This window comes from Oryx dammah, unplaced genomic scaffold (genome assembly GCF_014754425.2).
Source record: "Oryx dammah isolate SB20612 unplaced genomic scaffold, SCBI_Odam_1.1 HiC_scaffold_17, whole genome shotgun sequence".
Classification (NCBI taxonomy): Eukaryota; Metazoa; Chordata; class Mammalia; order Artiodactyla; family Bovidae; genus Oryx; species Oryx dammah.
The window spans coordinates 13885633-13904079 of NW_024070201.1; the positions used below are offsets into that span (position 1 = coordinate 13885633).

Below are 18447 nucleotides of genomic sequence, written 5' to 3' on the forward strand. Positions count from 1 at the left end.
CTCAAGAGTCTTCTCCAACACCACAGTTCAAAAGCATCAATTCTTTGGTGCTCAGCTTTCTTCACAGTCCAACTCTCACATCCATATATGACCACAGGAAAAACCATAGCCGTGACTAGACGGACCTTTGTTGGCAAAGTAATGTCTCTATTTTTCAATATGCTATCTAGGTTGGTCATAACTTTTCTTCCAAGGAGTAAACGTCTTTTAATTTCATGGCTGCAATCACCATCTGCAGTGATTTTGGAGCCGTCCAAAATAAAGTCAGCCACTGTTTCCACTGTTTCCCCATCTATGATGCTAAAGCTGAAGCTCTAGTACTTTGGCCACCTCATGCGAAGAGTTGACTCATTGGAAAAGACTCTGATGCTGGGAGGGATTGGGGGCAGGAGGAGAAGGGGACGGCCAAGGATGAGATGGCTGGATGGCATCATGGACTCGATGGACGAGAGTCTGAGTGAACTCAGGGAGATGGTGATGGACAGGGAGGCCTGGCGTGCTGCGATTCATGGGGTTGCAAAGAGTCGGACACGACTGAGCAACTGAACTGAACTGAACTGATGGGACCAGATGCCATTATCTTCATTTTCTGAATGTTGAGCTTTAAGCCAACTTTTTCACTCTCCACTCTCACTTCATCAAGAGGCTTTTTAGTTCCTCTTCACTTTCTGCCATAAGGGTGGTGTCATCTGCATATCTGAGGTTATTGATATATCTTGTATTAGTATGCTGCATTTGTTATAATTGATGAAGCAATATCGACACATAATATTAATTAAAATCCATGGTTTACATGAGGGTTCACTCTTGGGTTGTATATTCTCTGGTTTCAACAAATGTATAATGACATTTTTCTACCATTACTGTGTCATGAAAAGTAGTTTCACTACCCTGAGAGCACTCTTTACCCCACCTCCCTGTCCTTCCCCCATCTCCCTGAACCCTTGGCTACCACTGGTCTTCTCCCTGTCTCCATAGTTTTGCCTTTTCCAGAATGTCACATAGTTGCAATCATCCAGTACATAGCCCGATTGGCTTCTTAGCAATATACCTTTATGATTCTTCCATGTCTTTTCAGGGCTTGATAGCTCATTTCTTCTCATCACTAACTAATCTTCCTTTGAATTAATATACCACAGTTAGTTTGTCCATTTACTTACTGGAGGACTTTTCAGTTGCTTTCAAGTTTTAACAGTTATAGAACACCTTGCATTTTAAGATTTAAACTTGAAAATTTTTCTTCATATCAGGTATATTCATTCCTAGGGTTATTGTAACAGAATATGCAAACTAGGTGGCTTAAAACAACAGAATTTTATTCTCTCACAGTTCTGGAGTATGTAATAAGAAATACATTTATATGTATAGGTCTTCATCTTTAGGTCTTAGAGCTCCTAAAACTTGTCGTCTTCTAAGTGATAAGAGCCAAAGAAGCATCTTTGGTTATAATATTTGGCTTTTTAGTCTCTGGTTCCAGAGTGATAAAAGTAAAGAGCATCTTTTGTTATTCATAATACACCCTCTTGGGTCACACCTGAGTTTGTGTTAATAAATAACTCTTGGAAAGCCCCTAAGGATGGGGCCTGGTTATCACGGGAACCCACCTTTGATTACTTTTGGAACTTCCAGCCTCTTCCATCTCTGGGGAGGGGGGGAGAGGCTGGAGGTTGAGTTGATCACTAATGGCCGTAATCCAGTCGATCTAGTAGTGAAGCCTCCATAAAGATACCCTGACTGAGGGGTTTAGAGATCTTCCAGATTGGTGCACACTTTAAGGGTATGGAAATTTCAAGGTGTGGAAATCCCACACAGCCTTATACCACATACTGGTATCTAAGGGCTGTCCTTCATAAAAATTTGGCAAATGTAGGTAAGATGTTTCCCTGAGTTTTGTGAGCCATTTTAGTAAATTACTGAACTGAAGAAGAGCTTGTGGGAAACTTTGCTATATGAATGTTTGGCCAGAAGTACAGATGACAGTCTAGGGTTTGAGATTGGTGCTTGAAGTGTAGGGGCGGTCTTGTGGGACTAAGCCCTTACAACGTTTGACCTGCACTAACCACCGGTGATAGTGTGGTAACTGAGATGTAGAATACCCAGGTGGTATCTGCCAAGAACTGGAGATTTCCTTGATATGGAAAAACCCACATATCTATGTCAGAAGTGTTGAGAGAGAGGATAGAAAAAAAAAATTTTTTTTTTTTTCCTTTTAGGAGGCTTGTAATCTGAAATCAAGGTGTTGGGAGGGTGTTTACTTCTGAGGGCTCAGAGGTTCTCAGAGCCCTCACAATCTGTTCCATACCTCTTTTCTAGCTGCTGGGGAAGACCCATGATTCTTGGTGTTCCTTGGCTTGTAGATCCATCACACTAATCTCTGCCTGCATCTTCACGTGACATTATCCGTGTGTCTCTGTATTTTCATAGGGATGTCGTCCTACATACACGGCGGTCGTACTGGATTAGGGGCCCACCCTATCCAGTATATCCTCATTGAACTAGCTGCTTCCGCACTGGCTGTATTTCCAGATAAGGTCATGTTCCCAGGTGACATCAGTTAGTACCTCTCCCTATCTTTAAATAACCTGTAGCATGAAGTGATGCTTTCCAGCCTGCTCCTGTGTGCATACTCGCCCTTTTTTTGTCGTTGTTGAATCATTGATGATGATGTAATATTATCCAGCTCTTACTAATTGTGGTTTCAGCTGAAAACCAAATTTTCCTTGGCAGTGTTATAAAAAAGGGCTTCCTTGTGCTTGAATTTGGATGTATTTTCAAATATATAACCAATAAGATACATCCCAGATGCCAGTGTGTGGCTCTACCCTGCTCAGATTGGTTTTTTTTTTTTTTTTTTTTTTGCAGAAATCAACCCTCTGATTGCATTAAGGGCACCACGAATCTTTCAGATTGGTTTTTATGGTTCATTTGCGTACTTTGTGGTTTGTCAAGTATAAAAAATAACGATAAAGTGAAATTGATGTGAAATGATTTTTTCCTAGAATTATCCAATGAAGGATGTTTATTCTTATTATTATTTACTGTTTTAGTACATAAAGAAACTGTGAAAGATAGTTTATAACTTCTACGGACTCCTTTTCCCCTTTTAGGTGGTTATAATTTAGTGTTTTGCAGATTTCAGAAAGAATTCTTTTCCTGTTTTTCTGTTATCTTACATTCCATGTGAAAACTGACCCCTAAGCTTGCCAATTTCCAGATCATCATTATAGACAAGGTTTCTGAATTTCCTTTATAATAGTTTCCTAATCAGAGAGGAGAGAAAGGGAGGTTGGTTAGAGTCTCATGGAAAGTTACTGAGCACTCTGAAAATAGTGTGATAAAAAGGCCATGGAAGAAAATGGGGAAGAAACATGCTTGGAGATAGGGCAAAAGTGAATTCTGTTTTAGGAATTAAAAAAGTTATAAATTTCAATCTATGTGGATTTTTTGGTTTGTTTATTGTTTCCACCAGCAAGATTTTAATGTGCTCAATAGACTTTCTTTGAAAAGGGTTAAATATTGTATTAACTGCTATTAAAGAACAGATTGTATGTAATCTTTATTGATAGTGGAATACAGAGGAGCCTGGTGTGCTACAGTCTGTGGGGTTGCAGAGTCAGACACAGTTTAGCCACTGAACAACAACATCATCTATTGATATAGCCAGAGCTCCTGAGTCAAGTCAGCGTCTAATGCAGCTGACCGAGAACAGATTGGCTAGCCAATTAGTGGCTTTGGTTCAGTAGGAGAACACATCTTATGTATTCCAGAGGGTGTCTCCTGAGGGGAATGTCTCTCTTCCTCTCATATCTGACTGTTACCTAACTTTCTCTCTGCTGGAGATATTTGCATATGAGTGCTGACATGCCTGATCAGTGTGGCTTTGCTGTCTTAGTTTCTCTACTCTCATTTTAGACAGGTAGGACCCTTGTGTTTTTTAATTCTTTGTTTTGACCTTAACTCCTTTTTTCATTTAATCTATGTTTCCTGTTTCATTACTGACATATCTGAAATGCAGTTCTCTTCAAGTAAAAATCATCATGTGTGATGAAATAATTGTTTGCATTTGTTTTATAAACCTAGGGTCAAATTTGATCACTTCTTCCAGCAGTTTATCTCTTCTCCCTCTTTATTTCTCTCATCATGGACTAATTTAGGATTTTGGTGTTTCCCTCCTATATTGTTATTGTCTCATCTTTATCATATTAGTTTTGTGCACCTCTTTGACCATGCCATTTACCTCTGTCAGAGATCTGCAGTGGTTCTCCCTGAGATGACTGGCCAAGTTTAATATCCTTACTCTCCTCCCTCCGTGTATTTTATTATAAAAATTTCCAAACACATTACTGAGTTATATGAATTCTCTGTATGTTGAATATTAACCTCTTATCAATTAATGTGATTTGCAAATATTTTCTCTCATTTGGTAGGTTGTCTTTTATTTTGTTGATGGTTTCCCTTGTTGTGCAGAAGTCCTTAGTTTGATATAGTCCCACTTGTTTACTTTTTCTTTTGTTGCCTTTGTGTGTGTGTCAAATCCAAAAAAATCATTGCAAAGACTGATGTCACTGATGTCAAGGAGCTTGTCCTCTATACTTTCTTCTGGGAATTTTTTGCTTTCAGGTCTTAAATTCAAGTCTTTAATTCCTTTTGGGTTGATTCTTGTGTTTGGTGTAAGATTAAGAGCCCAATTTCACTCTTTTGCATTTGATTATCCAGTTTTCTCAGCACTATTTATTAAAGAGACTGTCTTTTCCTCATTGTATATTCTTAGCAACTTTGTGGTAAATTAATTGACCATATAGTAGTGGGTTTATTTGTGCGCTGTCTATCCCATTCTGTTGATCTATGTATTTTTCTAATGCCAATACCATACTGCTTTGATTACTATAGCTTTGTAAAATAGTTTGAAATCAGGAAGTATGATGCCTCTACCTGTGTTCTTTCTCCAGATTTCTTTGGCTATTCAAGATCTTTTGTGGTTTCATACAAAAGATCTTTATTTCTGTTGAAAAATGTCAGTGGAATTTTGATAGGGATTGTATTGAGCTTTTTTAATGTCAAAATTCATTTTATATTGTATATTCATGAAGAAATTATACTGGCTCTAGTTATTTTTAATAGTCTTTTCCTTTAAACTATATAATATATTTAAAATTAAGTGGTTAATGTACCTGTCCTATTACAGAATTTGAGTTTTCTGAATCTCACTGTATATTTACCTTTATCAGTGAGTTGTACATTGTCATATGTTTTCCTGTTACTATTAGTGTCTTTTCATTTCAACTTGAACTCTTTTCAGCCTTTTTTTTCGTAGGGCAGATCTAGTAGTGATGGTTTTGTGTGACAGACCTAACTTTTATTCATCTGAGAAAGTTTTTATTTCTTCTTCATTTCTGAAGGATACCTTTGTTGGATAGAGTATTCTTAGCTGGTAGTTTCTTTCTTTGACTAAAAGAAATGTGAAATATCATTCATTCCACTCTCTTCACCTGTAAGGTTTCTGCTTGGAGATCCACTGATGGCCTGATGGTTACAGTGTATCTTACTGGTGTTAGGATTTTCTGTTTGTCTTTGGTTTTTGCAAGTTTCATTATAATGTGTCTTAGAGTTAATGGGGGGAATCTGTTAGCTTCATGAACTTGGATGTGCAGCCTTCTCTCCAGGTTTGGGAAATTCTCAGCTATTATTTTTTTAAATGAGCTTTATTACCCCTTTCCTTTCTGTTCTCCTTCTGGAACTCTAATGATTCTGCTGTTTATTCTTGATGGTGTCCTATAGATCATGTAGTTCCTTTTTATTCTTTTTCATTCCTTTTTCTTTGTTCTCTCTGACAGAGTTATTTCAAAGTTCTGTCCTCTAACCATGGATTCTGTCTTCTGCCTGTTCTCTTCTGCTGTTGATGCTTTCTCTTACATTCTTCATTTCGTTCCTTGAATTCTTTAGCTCCAGAATCTATGTTTAGTTCTTTTAATGATTTGTCTCTGTTTATTTCTCCTTTTGATCATGTATTGTTTTTCAGGTTTTGTAACATTGTCTTTATTTTCTTGTAACTCATTGAGTTTCCTCAGATGGCTATTTTGAATTCTTTATGGGATCAATCACTTTTCTCTGTATCTTTGCCGTAAGTTGCTGGAGGATGATTATGATCTTTTGGAGTGTCAGGTTTCCCTTATTCTTCATGTCCCTTGTCATTTTACACTGCTGTTTTGGCACTTGAAGTAACAGTTAACCTCCTCTAACCTTTACTAGCTGAGAGATACTTTTTGTTGGTCTGGTTTATGTTCTTGGGAAGGGTGATACTGGCAAAGGTCTTCCTACCCACTCTAATGTCCAAACTTGTGTTTTTCTTGTTGTTCTGATGGGAGTGCTAGAACTTCTTTAGAAACCTGAACTTCCATAAAGGCGTTCTCATATGTGGGTATCTGCCCAAGTCCCGTGTTGTCCAGGTACTGCAGTTAAGAGGGGTTAGAGTCGGTTCACAGGCTCCTGCTGGCTCCACATCCTGTACCAGCTTCTTTCTGCTTGTTACGCATTGCGCAGGTGGATGGGGCTCCTTCTAGGTCCTTCAGCGTATGATGCTGGGTTCCATAGCTCCCATGAGGCAGTTTTGTTCATTGTTAGATGCCAAATTTTAGATGTTAAAGGGCAACAAAAACAAGAGATGTCTTATGCTACCATGATGCTAACATCATTCCTCTTGCTGCTTTCTTTAGAACAGTAAGTTGCTTGCTATTCTGTAGCTAAGTCTAGGAGTTTAATAGTTCAAGAGTTAAATATATGGTTCCCATTATGACATCCTATCTCAAATATTAATCCTTGTGTATTTTAGAGCAGAGGAATAAAGCACCATGTGAATAAGCCATTGTGACAAGAGACAGTGCCAATTTATGCTGATGCTTCTGTTAAGTGAATAAGTGTTTCTTACATTTTAATAGCACTTTGCAAGTCCCTTTATGATGCAGTGATCTCATTTCATATTCACAAACTAGTAAGGTGGATATAATATTACCTTAATAATATAAATGATGAAACTAAGACTTATATGGTGGCAGTAAATGTTTTTTGGTTTTTGTTTTGTGTGTGTGTGTGTGTGTGTGTTTTGACTGCAGGGTAGTTAGGATGTAAAACTTGTCTTTGCTGGATACCACAAATTTATTATATATATTTTAATTTTCATTCCCCCTTTTCAGCTTAATTACTGCCTCAAGTAATTTATTTTTCTTTTTTTCAAAAGCAGGACACATGCACTATATTTTTGTTGACTTGGCATATCTGAGAATGACTTCCGTATTAGAGTGATCACAGACTTTTCCTTTAAGAATCCAATAACATTTTCTTATTGTTTTCTGGGATACAGTTTTACAGAGAAACCTGAAGATAGCTGGGTTTTGCTTTTGTATGTAAACTCTCCTTAAAAATTTTTTTGTCTATGTAGCCATAGTTTGTCTTTTCATTACAGTTCAAAAAGTTTTGCTAAGATGTGCTCATATATGGCTCTCTTCATTGATTTTTTTTAATTTGGAACACGGTAAACTAGTCTGATCAGCAAACATAGAATGCTGCTGCTGTTGCTGCTGCTAAGTCGCTTCAGTCATGTTCGACTCTCTTTATTCAATTTCAAAAACATGTTCTTCAGTTACATGTTGGATTATTACTTCTAACCAGTTTTAATTTTTTCCTTTAGGGAATAGAATTATTTTATTGGTTATCATCTTCCCTCATGATTTTTATGTCTGTTCTTCTCTACAAATTCTTAAGAGGACTTTCCATGTTTGCCCTCTACATAAGTGCTGCTTTCTGAATAATTCATTTAATTCTTTATTAATACCAGCACAGGTTTTATTTCTGCTATTACATTAAAATTTTTTGTAAGCAGTTCCTTATTTTACCCATTTCTCTTAGTTTCTGTCTCACCTTTCTGTTCCTGTTTCCTGGGGGGTATGGCTCATTTACTTTTAGGTATGCAAATAGCTTACAGATTGTTTCTATTAATGTTTATAGAAATTATTTTCAGAAAACTGCTGGGTTTTTTTTTTGAGCTTCAAGCTGATACTTCTTGTCAAATAATCTTTTTTTCTAGGCTCCCCCTCCCCCCTTTTTTTCCTTTGGTTTTGTTACAGATAGATTTGTTCAGAGTCAGTGTTTGCCAGTAAACAAAGTGTCTGGATTGTCCTTGGCCTGCCTTGTTCAGTTGTTTGAGTTTCTTTTTATGCCAGTATCTTGAGCTCTAAGTGAGTTGTTCATGTAAAACCTCCAGTGTATACCTGTTATTAAAAGTCTGTCATCTGGTGCAGATTTTCCAAACAATGCTGTCCATCTTGCTTCTCTTCATTGTCTTGCTTTCTGACGTTCTAGTCAGAGAGTATGAGAGAGCCTACAGTTCTTGACATGTACTACTGACATGCATTTCTCTGTGTCTTTTCTCACTTTGCAAAGCTTTACTTATGAAGATTATATCTCATCACGCACCCATGCCTCTGCCAGAACTGCCTCTGTCTCCACGCCTGTCTGCAGTGCACATAGTTTCCGGGGATTGTAGCTTCCTACTGAATGCAGAAATATAGAAAGAGAGGAGATCATGGGGAACAACACTAACAACTATGAGAAGTAAATCTGTGCGGTGGAGAACCAGTGTCCAGCTTTGTGACACGAACATTGAATTTCCAAATCAAATGGTAGACAGTGGGCACAGAATAAAGTATCTTCCCTTTATATGATCTTTCACATGTGTCTGATTTTTTCAGTATACTGTGTGTTATTATTTATATCTTTTGTTTTCATAATTGGTAGAAATTCTTACCAGATTCTGGCAGTCTTGTTAGTCTAAATATTTTGCTGTTGTTATTGATGGAAAATACTTGTTAAGTACATTTTTGTGTCAACTCTAATATAAATACTTTGTGTATTAACTCATTTAATTTATAACAACCCTTTTGTGGAGTACTGTGATTATGACCATTTTATAGGTGGGGGAAATGAGGCATAAAGAAATTGAACACCTTGTCTAAGAGTACATATGCTACAACCTGAATGAAACTTGAAGACATTATGCTAAGTTAAATAAACCAGTCGCAAAAGATAAAAGAAAAGAGTACCTACATAGCATGTAGCACAGTTAGAATTTGAAACCAAGAAGTCTGTATATATTTGCATTGTGCAAGTTTTCATCCTGATTTTCTGTATCTTCATAGGCCCACCCTCTCTCCTCCTTCCCTCCTTATCTCTCTTCCTTTTTGCTTACATTTCTTTTATGACTACATAAAAGATTATATCAGGAACTAGCAATGAGATACCATAAAAATGTGACCTTTTTTGAGTTCTAGAATGTGTAATGTTAAAAATATATATATATATTTTAGTTCTTTAGGTATTGCTTTATGAAATAAATGATTAAATTTTCAAAAGTGAATTTGTTCAGCTTGCAGATGTATTAAACAGAAGTAATTTGTTCTTTGTAGTTCTTCCTTTATTAACCTTGATGAGTGTTGGGCTGTAGCAGTAATGTTTAACCCTTTGTCTCATCCTCCCTAAGTGCACAACTTAAACCTGGGAATGACTTGATTTTCAGTAAGAATTAGAGTCATTGGATTAGTGCTGCTCAATTCAGGCACCACTAGACTGATGGCTGTTGAGCACCGGAAATGTGGCTGGTCTGATTGAAATGTGCTAGAAGTATAAAACATACTCTGGATGTAGAAGGCTTAGTATGAGTAAAAGAATATAAAGTATCTTTTACTTAAAAATACTTATTATATCTTGAAATGACTGTTTTTGAGTTGTTGGATTAAGTAAAATATATTATTAAAACCAATTTTGACTTTCTTTTTACTTTTTTACTGTTAAAAGATAGTTAAAAATTATGTGTGTGCCTCGTATTTTATTTTTGTTGGGAATTCAAAAATGTGTGCACTACGGTGTCTCTTCCACAGTCTGGTAGGGAGGAGAGGGGCTCCTGCCTGCAGACCTCTGACCTAGTTTCGATGGCCTGTGGAAGGTGACCTTTAAGGCAGTTGTAGTACCTTGTGTTTTCTTCCTTTTTACCTTCTTTTGAGGACTGTCAGTCTACTTTTTGGATGGAAGGAAATAAAAGTCAAATGCTATATAACAAAAAAAAATTGAGAATCTTTTTTCTAGTTGTTTTGGTTCTCAGTCTAATGAAACAAATCAGGGTTGAAGTAGAACGTCTGAGTCTGCTCATAGAGACCACTGCTCGCCCACCTCCTACAAAATTGACTTTGACAATCAAATGGCTAGTAGTGCCTCTTGCTCAGTATGGAACACAGATCGATTTGAGATCTCTTGACTTCAAAGTATCTGTGGAACATATAGAGGGAGAGGGACATTAAGCAATTGGATGTATGGAACTGGAGTCCAAGAAAAATATTGGCTAACGATATAGATTGAAATGAGGTAAGGTCATAGGTAAGGTATGAAATCAACAGGAAGTGAGTAAGATGAGAAATGGGACAAACCTCTGAGGAATAAGTAAGGTTAAGAAAAGGGAATAGAAAGGTCATTGAAAAAGAGTGGCCAGAGAAGGAAGTGTTAGCCAGGAGAGTGTGCTCTCAAGGAGCAGGTAAGTGTGGGTAGTATCAGATGTAGCTAGGAAATAGAAATAAAGACTGAGAAATATCCATTGTCTTTAATAATGAGGAGATTTTTGGGGAGGGCTTTCCTGGTGGCTCAGACGGTAAAGCGTCTGCCTGCAATGCCAGAGACCCGGGTTCGATCCCTGGGTTGGGAAGGTCCCCTGGAGAAGGAAATGGCAACCCACTCCAGTCCTCTTGCCTGGAAAATCCCATGGATGGAGGCGCCTGGTGGGCTACAGTCCACAAGGTCACGAAGAGTCAGGCAGAACTGACTGATTTCACTTTCACTTTCTATTGGGGAGAAAGCAGGTTCCCTGCAAAAAGTTGGGTTAGGTGGCAAAGCCAGGTTGCAGAAGGTTGAGGAACTGATGGAAGGTAAAGAATTGGAGACAGTGAAGGTTATTGTTTGGCAGTGAGAGGTGAAAGTTCAGGCTATTGGAAGTCGTGGGGTATACTTGGCATAAAACAGGTGCAGGTGCACATGCACACACTGGTGTGTGCTCGCATGTGTTCTGTGGGTTGTAAGTCCATTAGAAAACCATGATTCTGTATCTTTACATTCTTGGAATCCAGTGTAACACCCTTCATAAGGTAACTCCTCAGTAAGTGTTGTTGATCTTTATTTTATTAAATATCTCTTTTTCAACAAGACTCTTTATCAACATCATTTCCAGATCCTCTAAACATTAAATCTACATAAAAGTTTGATTTTATGTAAGTCTTAATGCAGTAAGGCACTTGGATATGGCTGAAGGGAAAGAAAATGAGCTTTGTAGTCCACCAAAACTATAATTCAAATCTAGGTTCTGATGCTTTTTAGCTATAGGATTTTTTATAAGATGATTGTTGCTTCTGGCCTCTTTTTCCTTATCTAGGAAATGAGGATAATGACACCTTCCCTTATAGGGCCATTGTAGGAGTCAATAAAAAATGTAGTGTTTTGTGTAGCACCTTCTACAAAGTAGGCACTCGGTAAATGTTTTGTAGAAAAATAGCAGCTTCATGTGTTACACATGCCAACATTACAGTCTTTATAATCACATATAATAGTATATGTGATATAACGCTATTACTTTAAATAAGACCAAGCATACTCAGTTGAAATTTAAGTTAAAAATTAGCCTTTTGAATAAAAAATTGTTTCTTTTCTTGCCCTCTCTTCTCTTTTCCAATCCAGGTCCTGAGGGAGTCTAACAAATTAGCAGAAATGGAAGAACCGCCCTTGCTTCCAGGAGAAAATATTAAAGACATGGGTCTGTAATGGTATTTTTTGTTGAATTTCCTCCTCTGTGACTGTACAGACTATTCAGTGTTTCCAGTGTACAAAGAACAGGCTCACTGTGCAGACACCTCCTATTTGACAGACTCGTTCCTGACAGCCTTCCCAGCCTTCAGTGTGCTCTCAATCTAGACCTATTGACTGTGTTTGGATTTTGACTAATGGAAACATGCCATTGAGTTATATTTTGCTGCTTTTCTGGTTTGAAAGAAGGTGACTTATTTTAAAAACTGTTGTGGAATTCCATCACAGTAAATTTTATTATTTTGAATTAGTGCAGTTAGATAGCGGGTTGAATAGATAAAAAATTGAATTGTCACTTTGTACAAGTAATTTTTCTTGAAACACATTCTCTTTTTCTTTATTTTTCCTTCTCTGAATAAATTTGTCAATTTTTGGATAAATAGATTTCATCTACATTGCAAAGTGAGTCCTTTGCATGTCAGTGCCTTTCTTTATCCAACCTAAGTAACTAAGTATTAACTTACTGTATGGACTGGAAACACACTTTGAAGCTATTTTTTTGTCCTTATGCTTTAACTTTGTTATATTTGTGTGATAGTATACAAAATACCCATAGCTTTTGTATTTTTAAGATATTCATTTATCAAAGTATAGTTGACTTACAGTATTAGTTTAGGTGTTCAGCATAGTAATTTGATATTTTTGAAGATTAAACAGCATACATAGTTATTATAAAATTTTGACTATATTCCTTGTGCTGCATATTACATCCTTGTAAGTTGTTTATTTTGCAACTGGCGGTTTGTACTTCTTAATCCCCGTTACCTGTTTTGCTCCTTTCCCCACCCCTCTACCCCCTAATAACCCCTACTTTGTTCTCTGTATCTGAGTCTGTTCTATTTTGTTATATTTATTCCTTTCTTTTGTTTTTTGATTCTACATATAAGTGGAAATATATGGTGTTTGTCTTTCTATATGACATATTAAATATAATATCCTCCAGGTCTGTTCATATTCTCAAAAATGGCAAGATTTCATTCCTTTTTAGGTATTCATTAACAGAAGAATGGATAAAGAAGATGAAATATATACAGACTAACCATATGATCCAGCAGTTCCACTCCTGGGTGTATATCTGGGGGGAGAAAAGCCTTAATTAAGAAAGATACACACACCCCAGTGTTCATAGCATTATTTACAGTTGCCAAGATATGGAAGTGAACTAAGTGTTCGTCAGTAGATGATTAGATAAAGAAGATGTGGAGTGTTTGTGTGTATATATGGGAGTGTTTGTGTGTGTATGACATGGAATACAACTCAGCCATAAAAAAGGATGAAATTTTGCCATTTATAGCAACGTGGATGAACTTAGAGGTCATTCTGCTAGATGAAGTCAGTTAGAAAGAGACAAGTACTGTATGATATCATTTATATGTGGGATCTAAAAAGTAGAGCAAACTAGTGAATATAACAACAAAAGAAGTAGACTCATCACAAGTACAGAGAGCAAACCAGTGGTTACCAGTAGGGAGAGGAAAGAGGGAGGGGCAGTGTAGGGGCAGGAGATTAAGACATACATGCTATTGGGTATAAAATACGCTACAAGGATGTATTGTACAACACGGGATATAACCATTATTTTATAATAACAATGAGCGGAATACTGCCTTTAAAATATACCTGTAACTTAACTGTATAGTACAGCAAGTACATGTCCATGTCATTTAAAAAATGAAAGGGTTGTATGCTTGTATTCACAAAAGAACTCTAAAGAAATAGTGTAAGATGATTGAGAAAAAGATGTGGTATACACACATATTGGAGAAGGAAATGGCAACCCACTCCAGTGTCCTTGCCTGGAGAATCCCAGGGATGGCAGAGCCTGGTGGGCTGCCATCTATGGGGTTGCACAGAGTCCGACACGACTGAAGCGACTTAGCAGCAGCATACACACATATACACACACACATACGTACACAATGGAATATTATACAGCTGTTAAAATACTCATAGCTTTTGAGAAATAAAGTAATGTGTAGGTGAATACCGTAAATGATTTCTTAGTCACCTTTCATTTTATCATCAATCATAATTTTAAAAAGAACTTGAAAGTGATAGTCGTTCAGTTGTGTCCGACTCTTTGCAACCCTATGGACTGTAGCCCACAGGCTACTCTGTCCATGGGACTCTCCAGACAAGAATACTGGAGTGGGTTGCCACTCCCTTCTCCAGGGGATCTTCCTGACCCGGGCATTGAACCCACATCTCTTTCACCTCCTGCAGTACGGGCAGATTCTTTTCCGTCTGAGCCACTGGGGAAGTCTTAAGCCAAGGGTCATTTACTTGTGTAAAAACCAGCAGGCCAAAGGGGACCTGTCCTCTGTGTTGTGGTTGCCTGTGGCTCATTTCGTTCCTTCATGTTCAGCGTTTCTCTCTTGTTACTTGTAACTCTTGGGTGAATACTTGCCCATTCCTTTTGTCCCCCCTACTCCCTTCAGGTATCCTAAGTTCTCCTGAGCTACTTACTCAGTAAGGTGTTATGTATTATTACTACTTGATACTATATAATAATGATAATTACCATTACTGAGTGCTTCCCGTCTGATTTAATCACCCTCACAATGACCTTCTGAGAAAGATGCTGATCGCATTTTGCAGATGAAGAAACTAAGGCATAGGAAGACTGCCTGGCTAGTAAAGTTATATCTAGCACTGTGACAGTTTTTTTCCCTCTTCTGAGCCTAAAAGCATATGCTATTTCCACTGTGATAAATGACCTTATAAAAGAGTTTCACGTTATCACTCAGTCTCTTTTGTTAGCTTCTTTTTTAGATAGCAGCACTCCATTTAGGACTTCATCCTTGGCTTATTTCCTGTTCCTCTCTCATTTGTTCATTTTGGTTGATGATATCTAAGTTAGTAGCTTTACCTACCATGTATTTACTGATGACTCCAGAATTTGTTGCTGTTAATGTGAACCTCTGTCCTAATACAGATAAATGATGCCGGCATCTTAGACACATGGCCATGGGTATTCTATAGATACCCTTATACCCAACATGTCCAAGCCTGTAGTCATCACCTTTATTTCTAAATTTATTCCTTTTCTTCTTTCCATCAGTTAACATTAACACTGGTTGTCCATTCACTCAAGGCAGAAATCTGGGAGTCATCTTCAGCTGCTCTTTTTTTCTGAGCTCTGACATTCAATCAGTTACCAGATCCAGAGGAGCAAGCTCCAAAAATTTATTGAGTGTTATCTTTTTCTCTCAATTTTCATGAGCCCTTGGCACAGTATTTATGTTGAATTTCAGGTACCTATGAGAAACTTTTAGGAGTTTAGGAGAGAGATCAGGTTCGAAGTCATATTTTGGAATCATCGGAATATGGATATTGGTTGAAAATGAAAGTATGAAAATAACTCAGAGTGTATGGATTAAAAACAGGGCCAAGAACATAGCTTTGGTAGGCATTTTACAATTATATGGTAGAAGAAGAGCCAATGAGGAGGAAATTAAGAAGGAATGAAGAGAATGTGATACAGTATAAATTAGAGCAATCCAGATTGTATACTTTGTCCAAATAATTGCTTTACTTTCCCACGTCTGTGTTTTATTTTCTTCTCTTTACTGAATGCTGTATTAGCATCTCTACCCATCTAAAGGGTACTAACCATTGGGGCACAGCTCTCATGCCTGTGTTCCTTGAACCTTCTCTGATCCCATAGCTTAGTGCACTTTCCTCCTTCATATTGCGTAGAGTGTGTTTTTGTGCTTCTCTGCACAGATTGCGTACGTTATATTCATGTGCATGTACTTTTCACCCTTCCAGATACGTATTCTCAAAGTCATATTCGTCTACCCTGTAGAAACTATTATGGATTCTTTGTGAGTTTAGGGAAAATTTGAGAAGATCAGTAAATCTAAGCTCTTTCAGCATCTGGCAGTATTAGTATTGCAAAATTTAGAGAAATACCTAATATATTAAATAAATACTCTGATTCAAATCATCAGATAGACTTGATTATTCAAAAAATTAAATGTAATATAAAGTGTGAAAAGTGAAAGTGAAGTCGCTCAGTCATGTCCGACTCTTTGCAACCCCATGGACTGTAGCCTACCTGGCTCCTGCGCCCATGGGATTTTCCAGGCAAGATTACTGGAGTGGGCTGCCATTTCCTTCTTCAGGGGATCTTCCCAACCCAGAGATCGAACCTGAGTCTCCCACATTGCAGACAGATGCTTCACTGTCTGAGCCGCCAGGGAAGCATGAGGCTAGATAGAGTACCCTTGAGTGTATTAATTCATATAGAAAATTAGTTCATATAAAAAATTCATTTACATTAGACCAACTAACGTTCCTAGTTGGCCTAATGTAAATTTGCAGTTTAGACATTTTTTTAAAAGTCACAGTGGTGTTAGAGACATCAACAGAATGCTTTAACAGTAGCAGCAATAGTTGAAAGGTATTGGCCCGGGCACATCAGCAGTAGTGATGGCCCCAACTGCAGTATTTCACCCTTTAACACAGAAGACAGACCATGTTACCTGAGTGGCTTAAAAGTAGCTTAAAAGCGACACAGTTGAGTTAGTCACTCAATTGTGTCCAACTCTTGGTGGCCCAATGGACTGTAACCCGCTAAGATCCTCTGTCCATGAAATTTTCCAGGCAAGAATAGTGGAATGGATTGCATTCTCTTCTTCAGGGGAAGGGAATCTTCCTGATACAGGAGACCCAGGAAGTGAACCCAGGGTCTCCTGTGTTACAGGCAGATTGTTGACCATCTGAGCCACCAGCGAAGCCATTTGCATGATGCTCTGGAAGGAGGTTTGAGTTCACAGTCATGGAAACTGCACTCAAGTCCTAATCTTAGCAGTTACTGGTTCTGAAGCATTAGGCGATTTGTTTTACTTCTGTGAACCCTGGTGTTCTCATCTGAAAATTGTAGATAGTTAGAGGTCTTAATGTTTAAAGGTGATTTTGAAGGTTAAGGCAGATACTCAGGTGAAAAGTACTTTATAAATTCTGTCAGTGGTGGTTTTATTGTCATTTGCTCTGATAAGGTTCCTAGTCACAGTCTTTCTTCTAATTCATACAAGCCCTGCTAGGCATAAATTCTCTCTTCAGAGTGACCTAGTTGCTATCAGCCTGAGGAAAAAGATAAAAGGGACAGAGCAAAGCAGAGCCTAATGATGATAATGGTAACATAGCTATAAGCTCTTGTGTTTAGTAGAGTACTTTTAATTTTTGAAGCACAGTATTTCATGGTTTTATAATAAAGAGGAAGTTGTAGCAAAAACTTTGGACTGGGACTAAGAGGGACATATCCTGTAGAAGAGTACAGAATAATAAGATTGATTTTCTTGTGTGAGTGAAGAAAATTGGCTCTGGAAAGAATCCAGGAATGTTTTTAGTAACACTAAGTAAAGCTTTCCCAATTGAGGTAAAAATTCATAAGGGCAAGAAATTGTATGCAAGTCAAGTTTATGTATCTTTCTTTAATGATGGGTTTATTTAATTTTAATATCTTCCCTCTAAATGAAACATTGGAAATGCATTGGAAACAGTGATTAAAAAAATGTAACTCATACTTGTATATTCCCAAAGGAGCCATTTTGAAGGTTAGAAATGTATGTTAGAAGATCAGTCTCATTTCAAATTCCATACTAAGCAGTCAGTCCTTCACAATGAGGAATAGAAAGCAAACTCAGGAAGTTGCATGCCTTATTAAGCATATTTCATGTTCCTGAGTTTTCCCAGAAGCCCCTTGAAAGGTTCTTAGAAGTTTTTTGCTTCTAATTGTGCCTCAGTTTCTTGGAACAATGAAGATATTCCTTTATCTGCTGATTTGCTGCAATGATGACATAACAGGGATTTGTGAATATTTTAAAATAGAAAAACCTTTGTATTGGGCATATGAACGCTACCATATTAAGTATTACTTTGAGCTGCTGCTGCTGCTGCTAAGTCTCTTCAGTCGTGCCCGACTCTGTGCGACCCCAGAGACTGCAGCCCACTAGGCTTCCTTGTCCCTGGGATTCTCCAAGCAAGAACACTGGAGTGGGTTGCCATTTCCTTCTCCAGTATATGAAAGTGAAAGTGAAGTCACTCAGTTGTGTCTGACCCTCAGCGACCCCATGAACTGCAGCCTTCCAGGCTCCTCTGTCTATGGGATTTTCCAGGCAAGAGTACTGGAGTGGGGTGACAGCGCCTTCTCCATACTTTGAGCTAGTGGTAGTCAAGTTATCCTGCTTAATTAATGCATGTTTTAAAAAGAAATAATACTGTATAGATTCCTCATTTAACATTTAATTTAACAATGTGATTATTTCTCTACAAAGTTTGATATCTGTTTCTTAATCAGGTACATAATACCCTCTTACTATGCTAGTATATTTTTCTAAGAAATCATAGTTCATATACAATTTCTTTTCTCTACAGTATTTTCCCCATAAAGATAATCAGATCAGGAGTTACTGGTGTTATGTTTTAGGTATTGTATGTTCAGAGGAATGTTGACAAACTAGACTACGGTCAGAAGAAAACCAGTAGACTAGGGAAGAAGATCTAGGAGCTGTGATTAGATGATGGGGGGATAGTGACTTGAAACGTTGA

The 18447-nt window shown here is 37.6% G+C and overlaps 1 protein-coding gene across 2 annotated transcripts in view; it reads left to right on the forward strand.

Moving 5' to 3' along the window:
• Window positions 1-18447, forward strand: part of MTMR2 (myotubularin related protein 2) — a 111984-nt gene that overhangs the window by 55170 nt on the left and 38367 nt on the right. For both annotated transcript variants that reach the window (XM_040257887.1, XM_040257888.1), the window contains one exon: window positions 11767-11842. In XM_040257887.1, the coding sequence (XP_040113821.1) occupies window positions 11767-11842 (76 nt within the window). The remainder of the gene's footprint in view (window positions 1-11766; window positions 11843-18447) is intronic.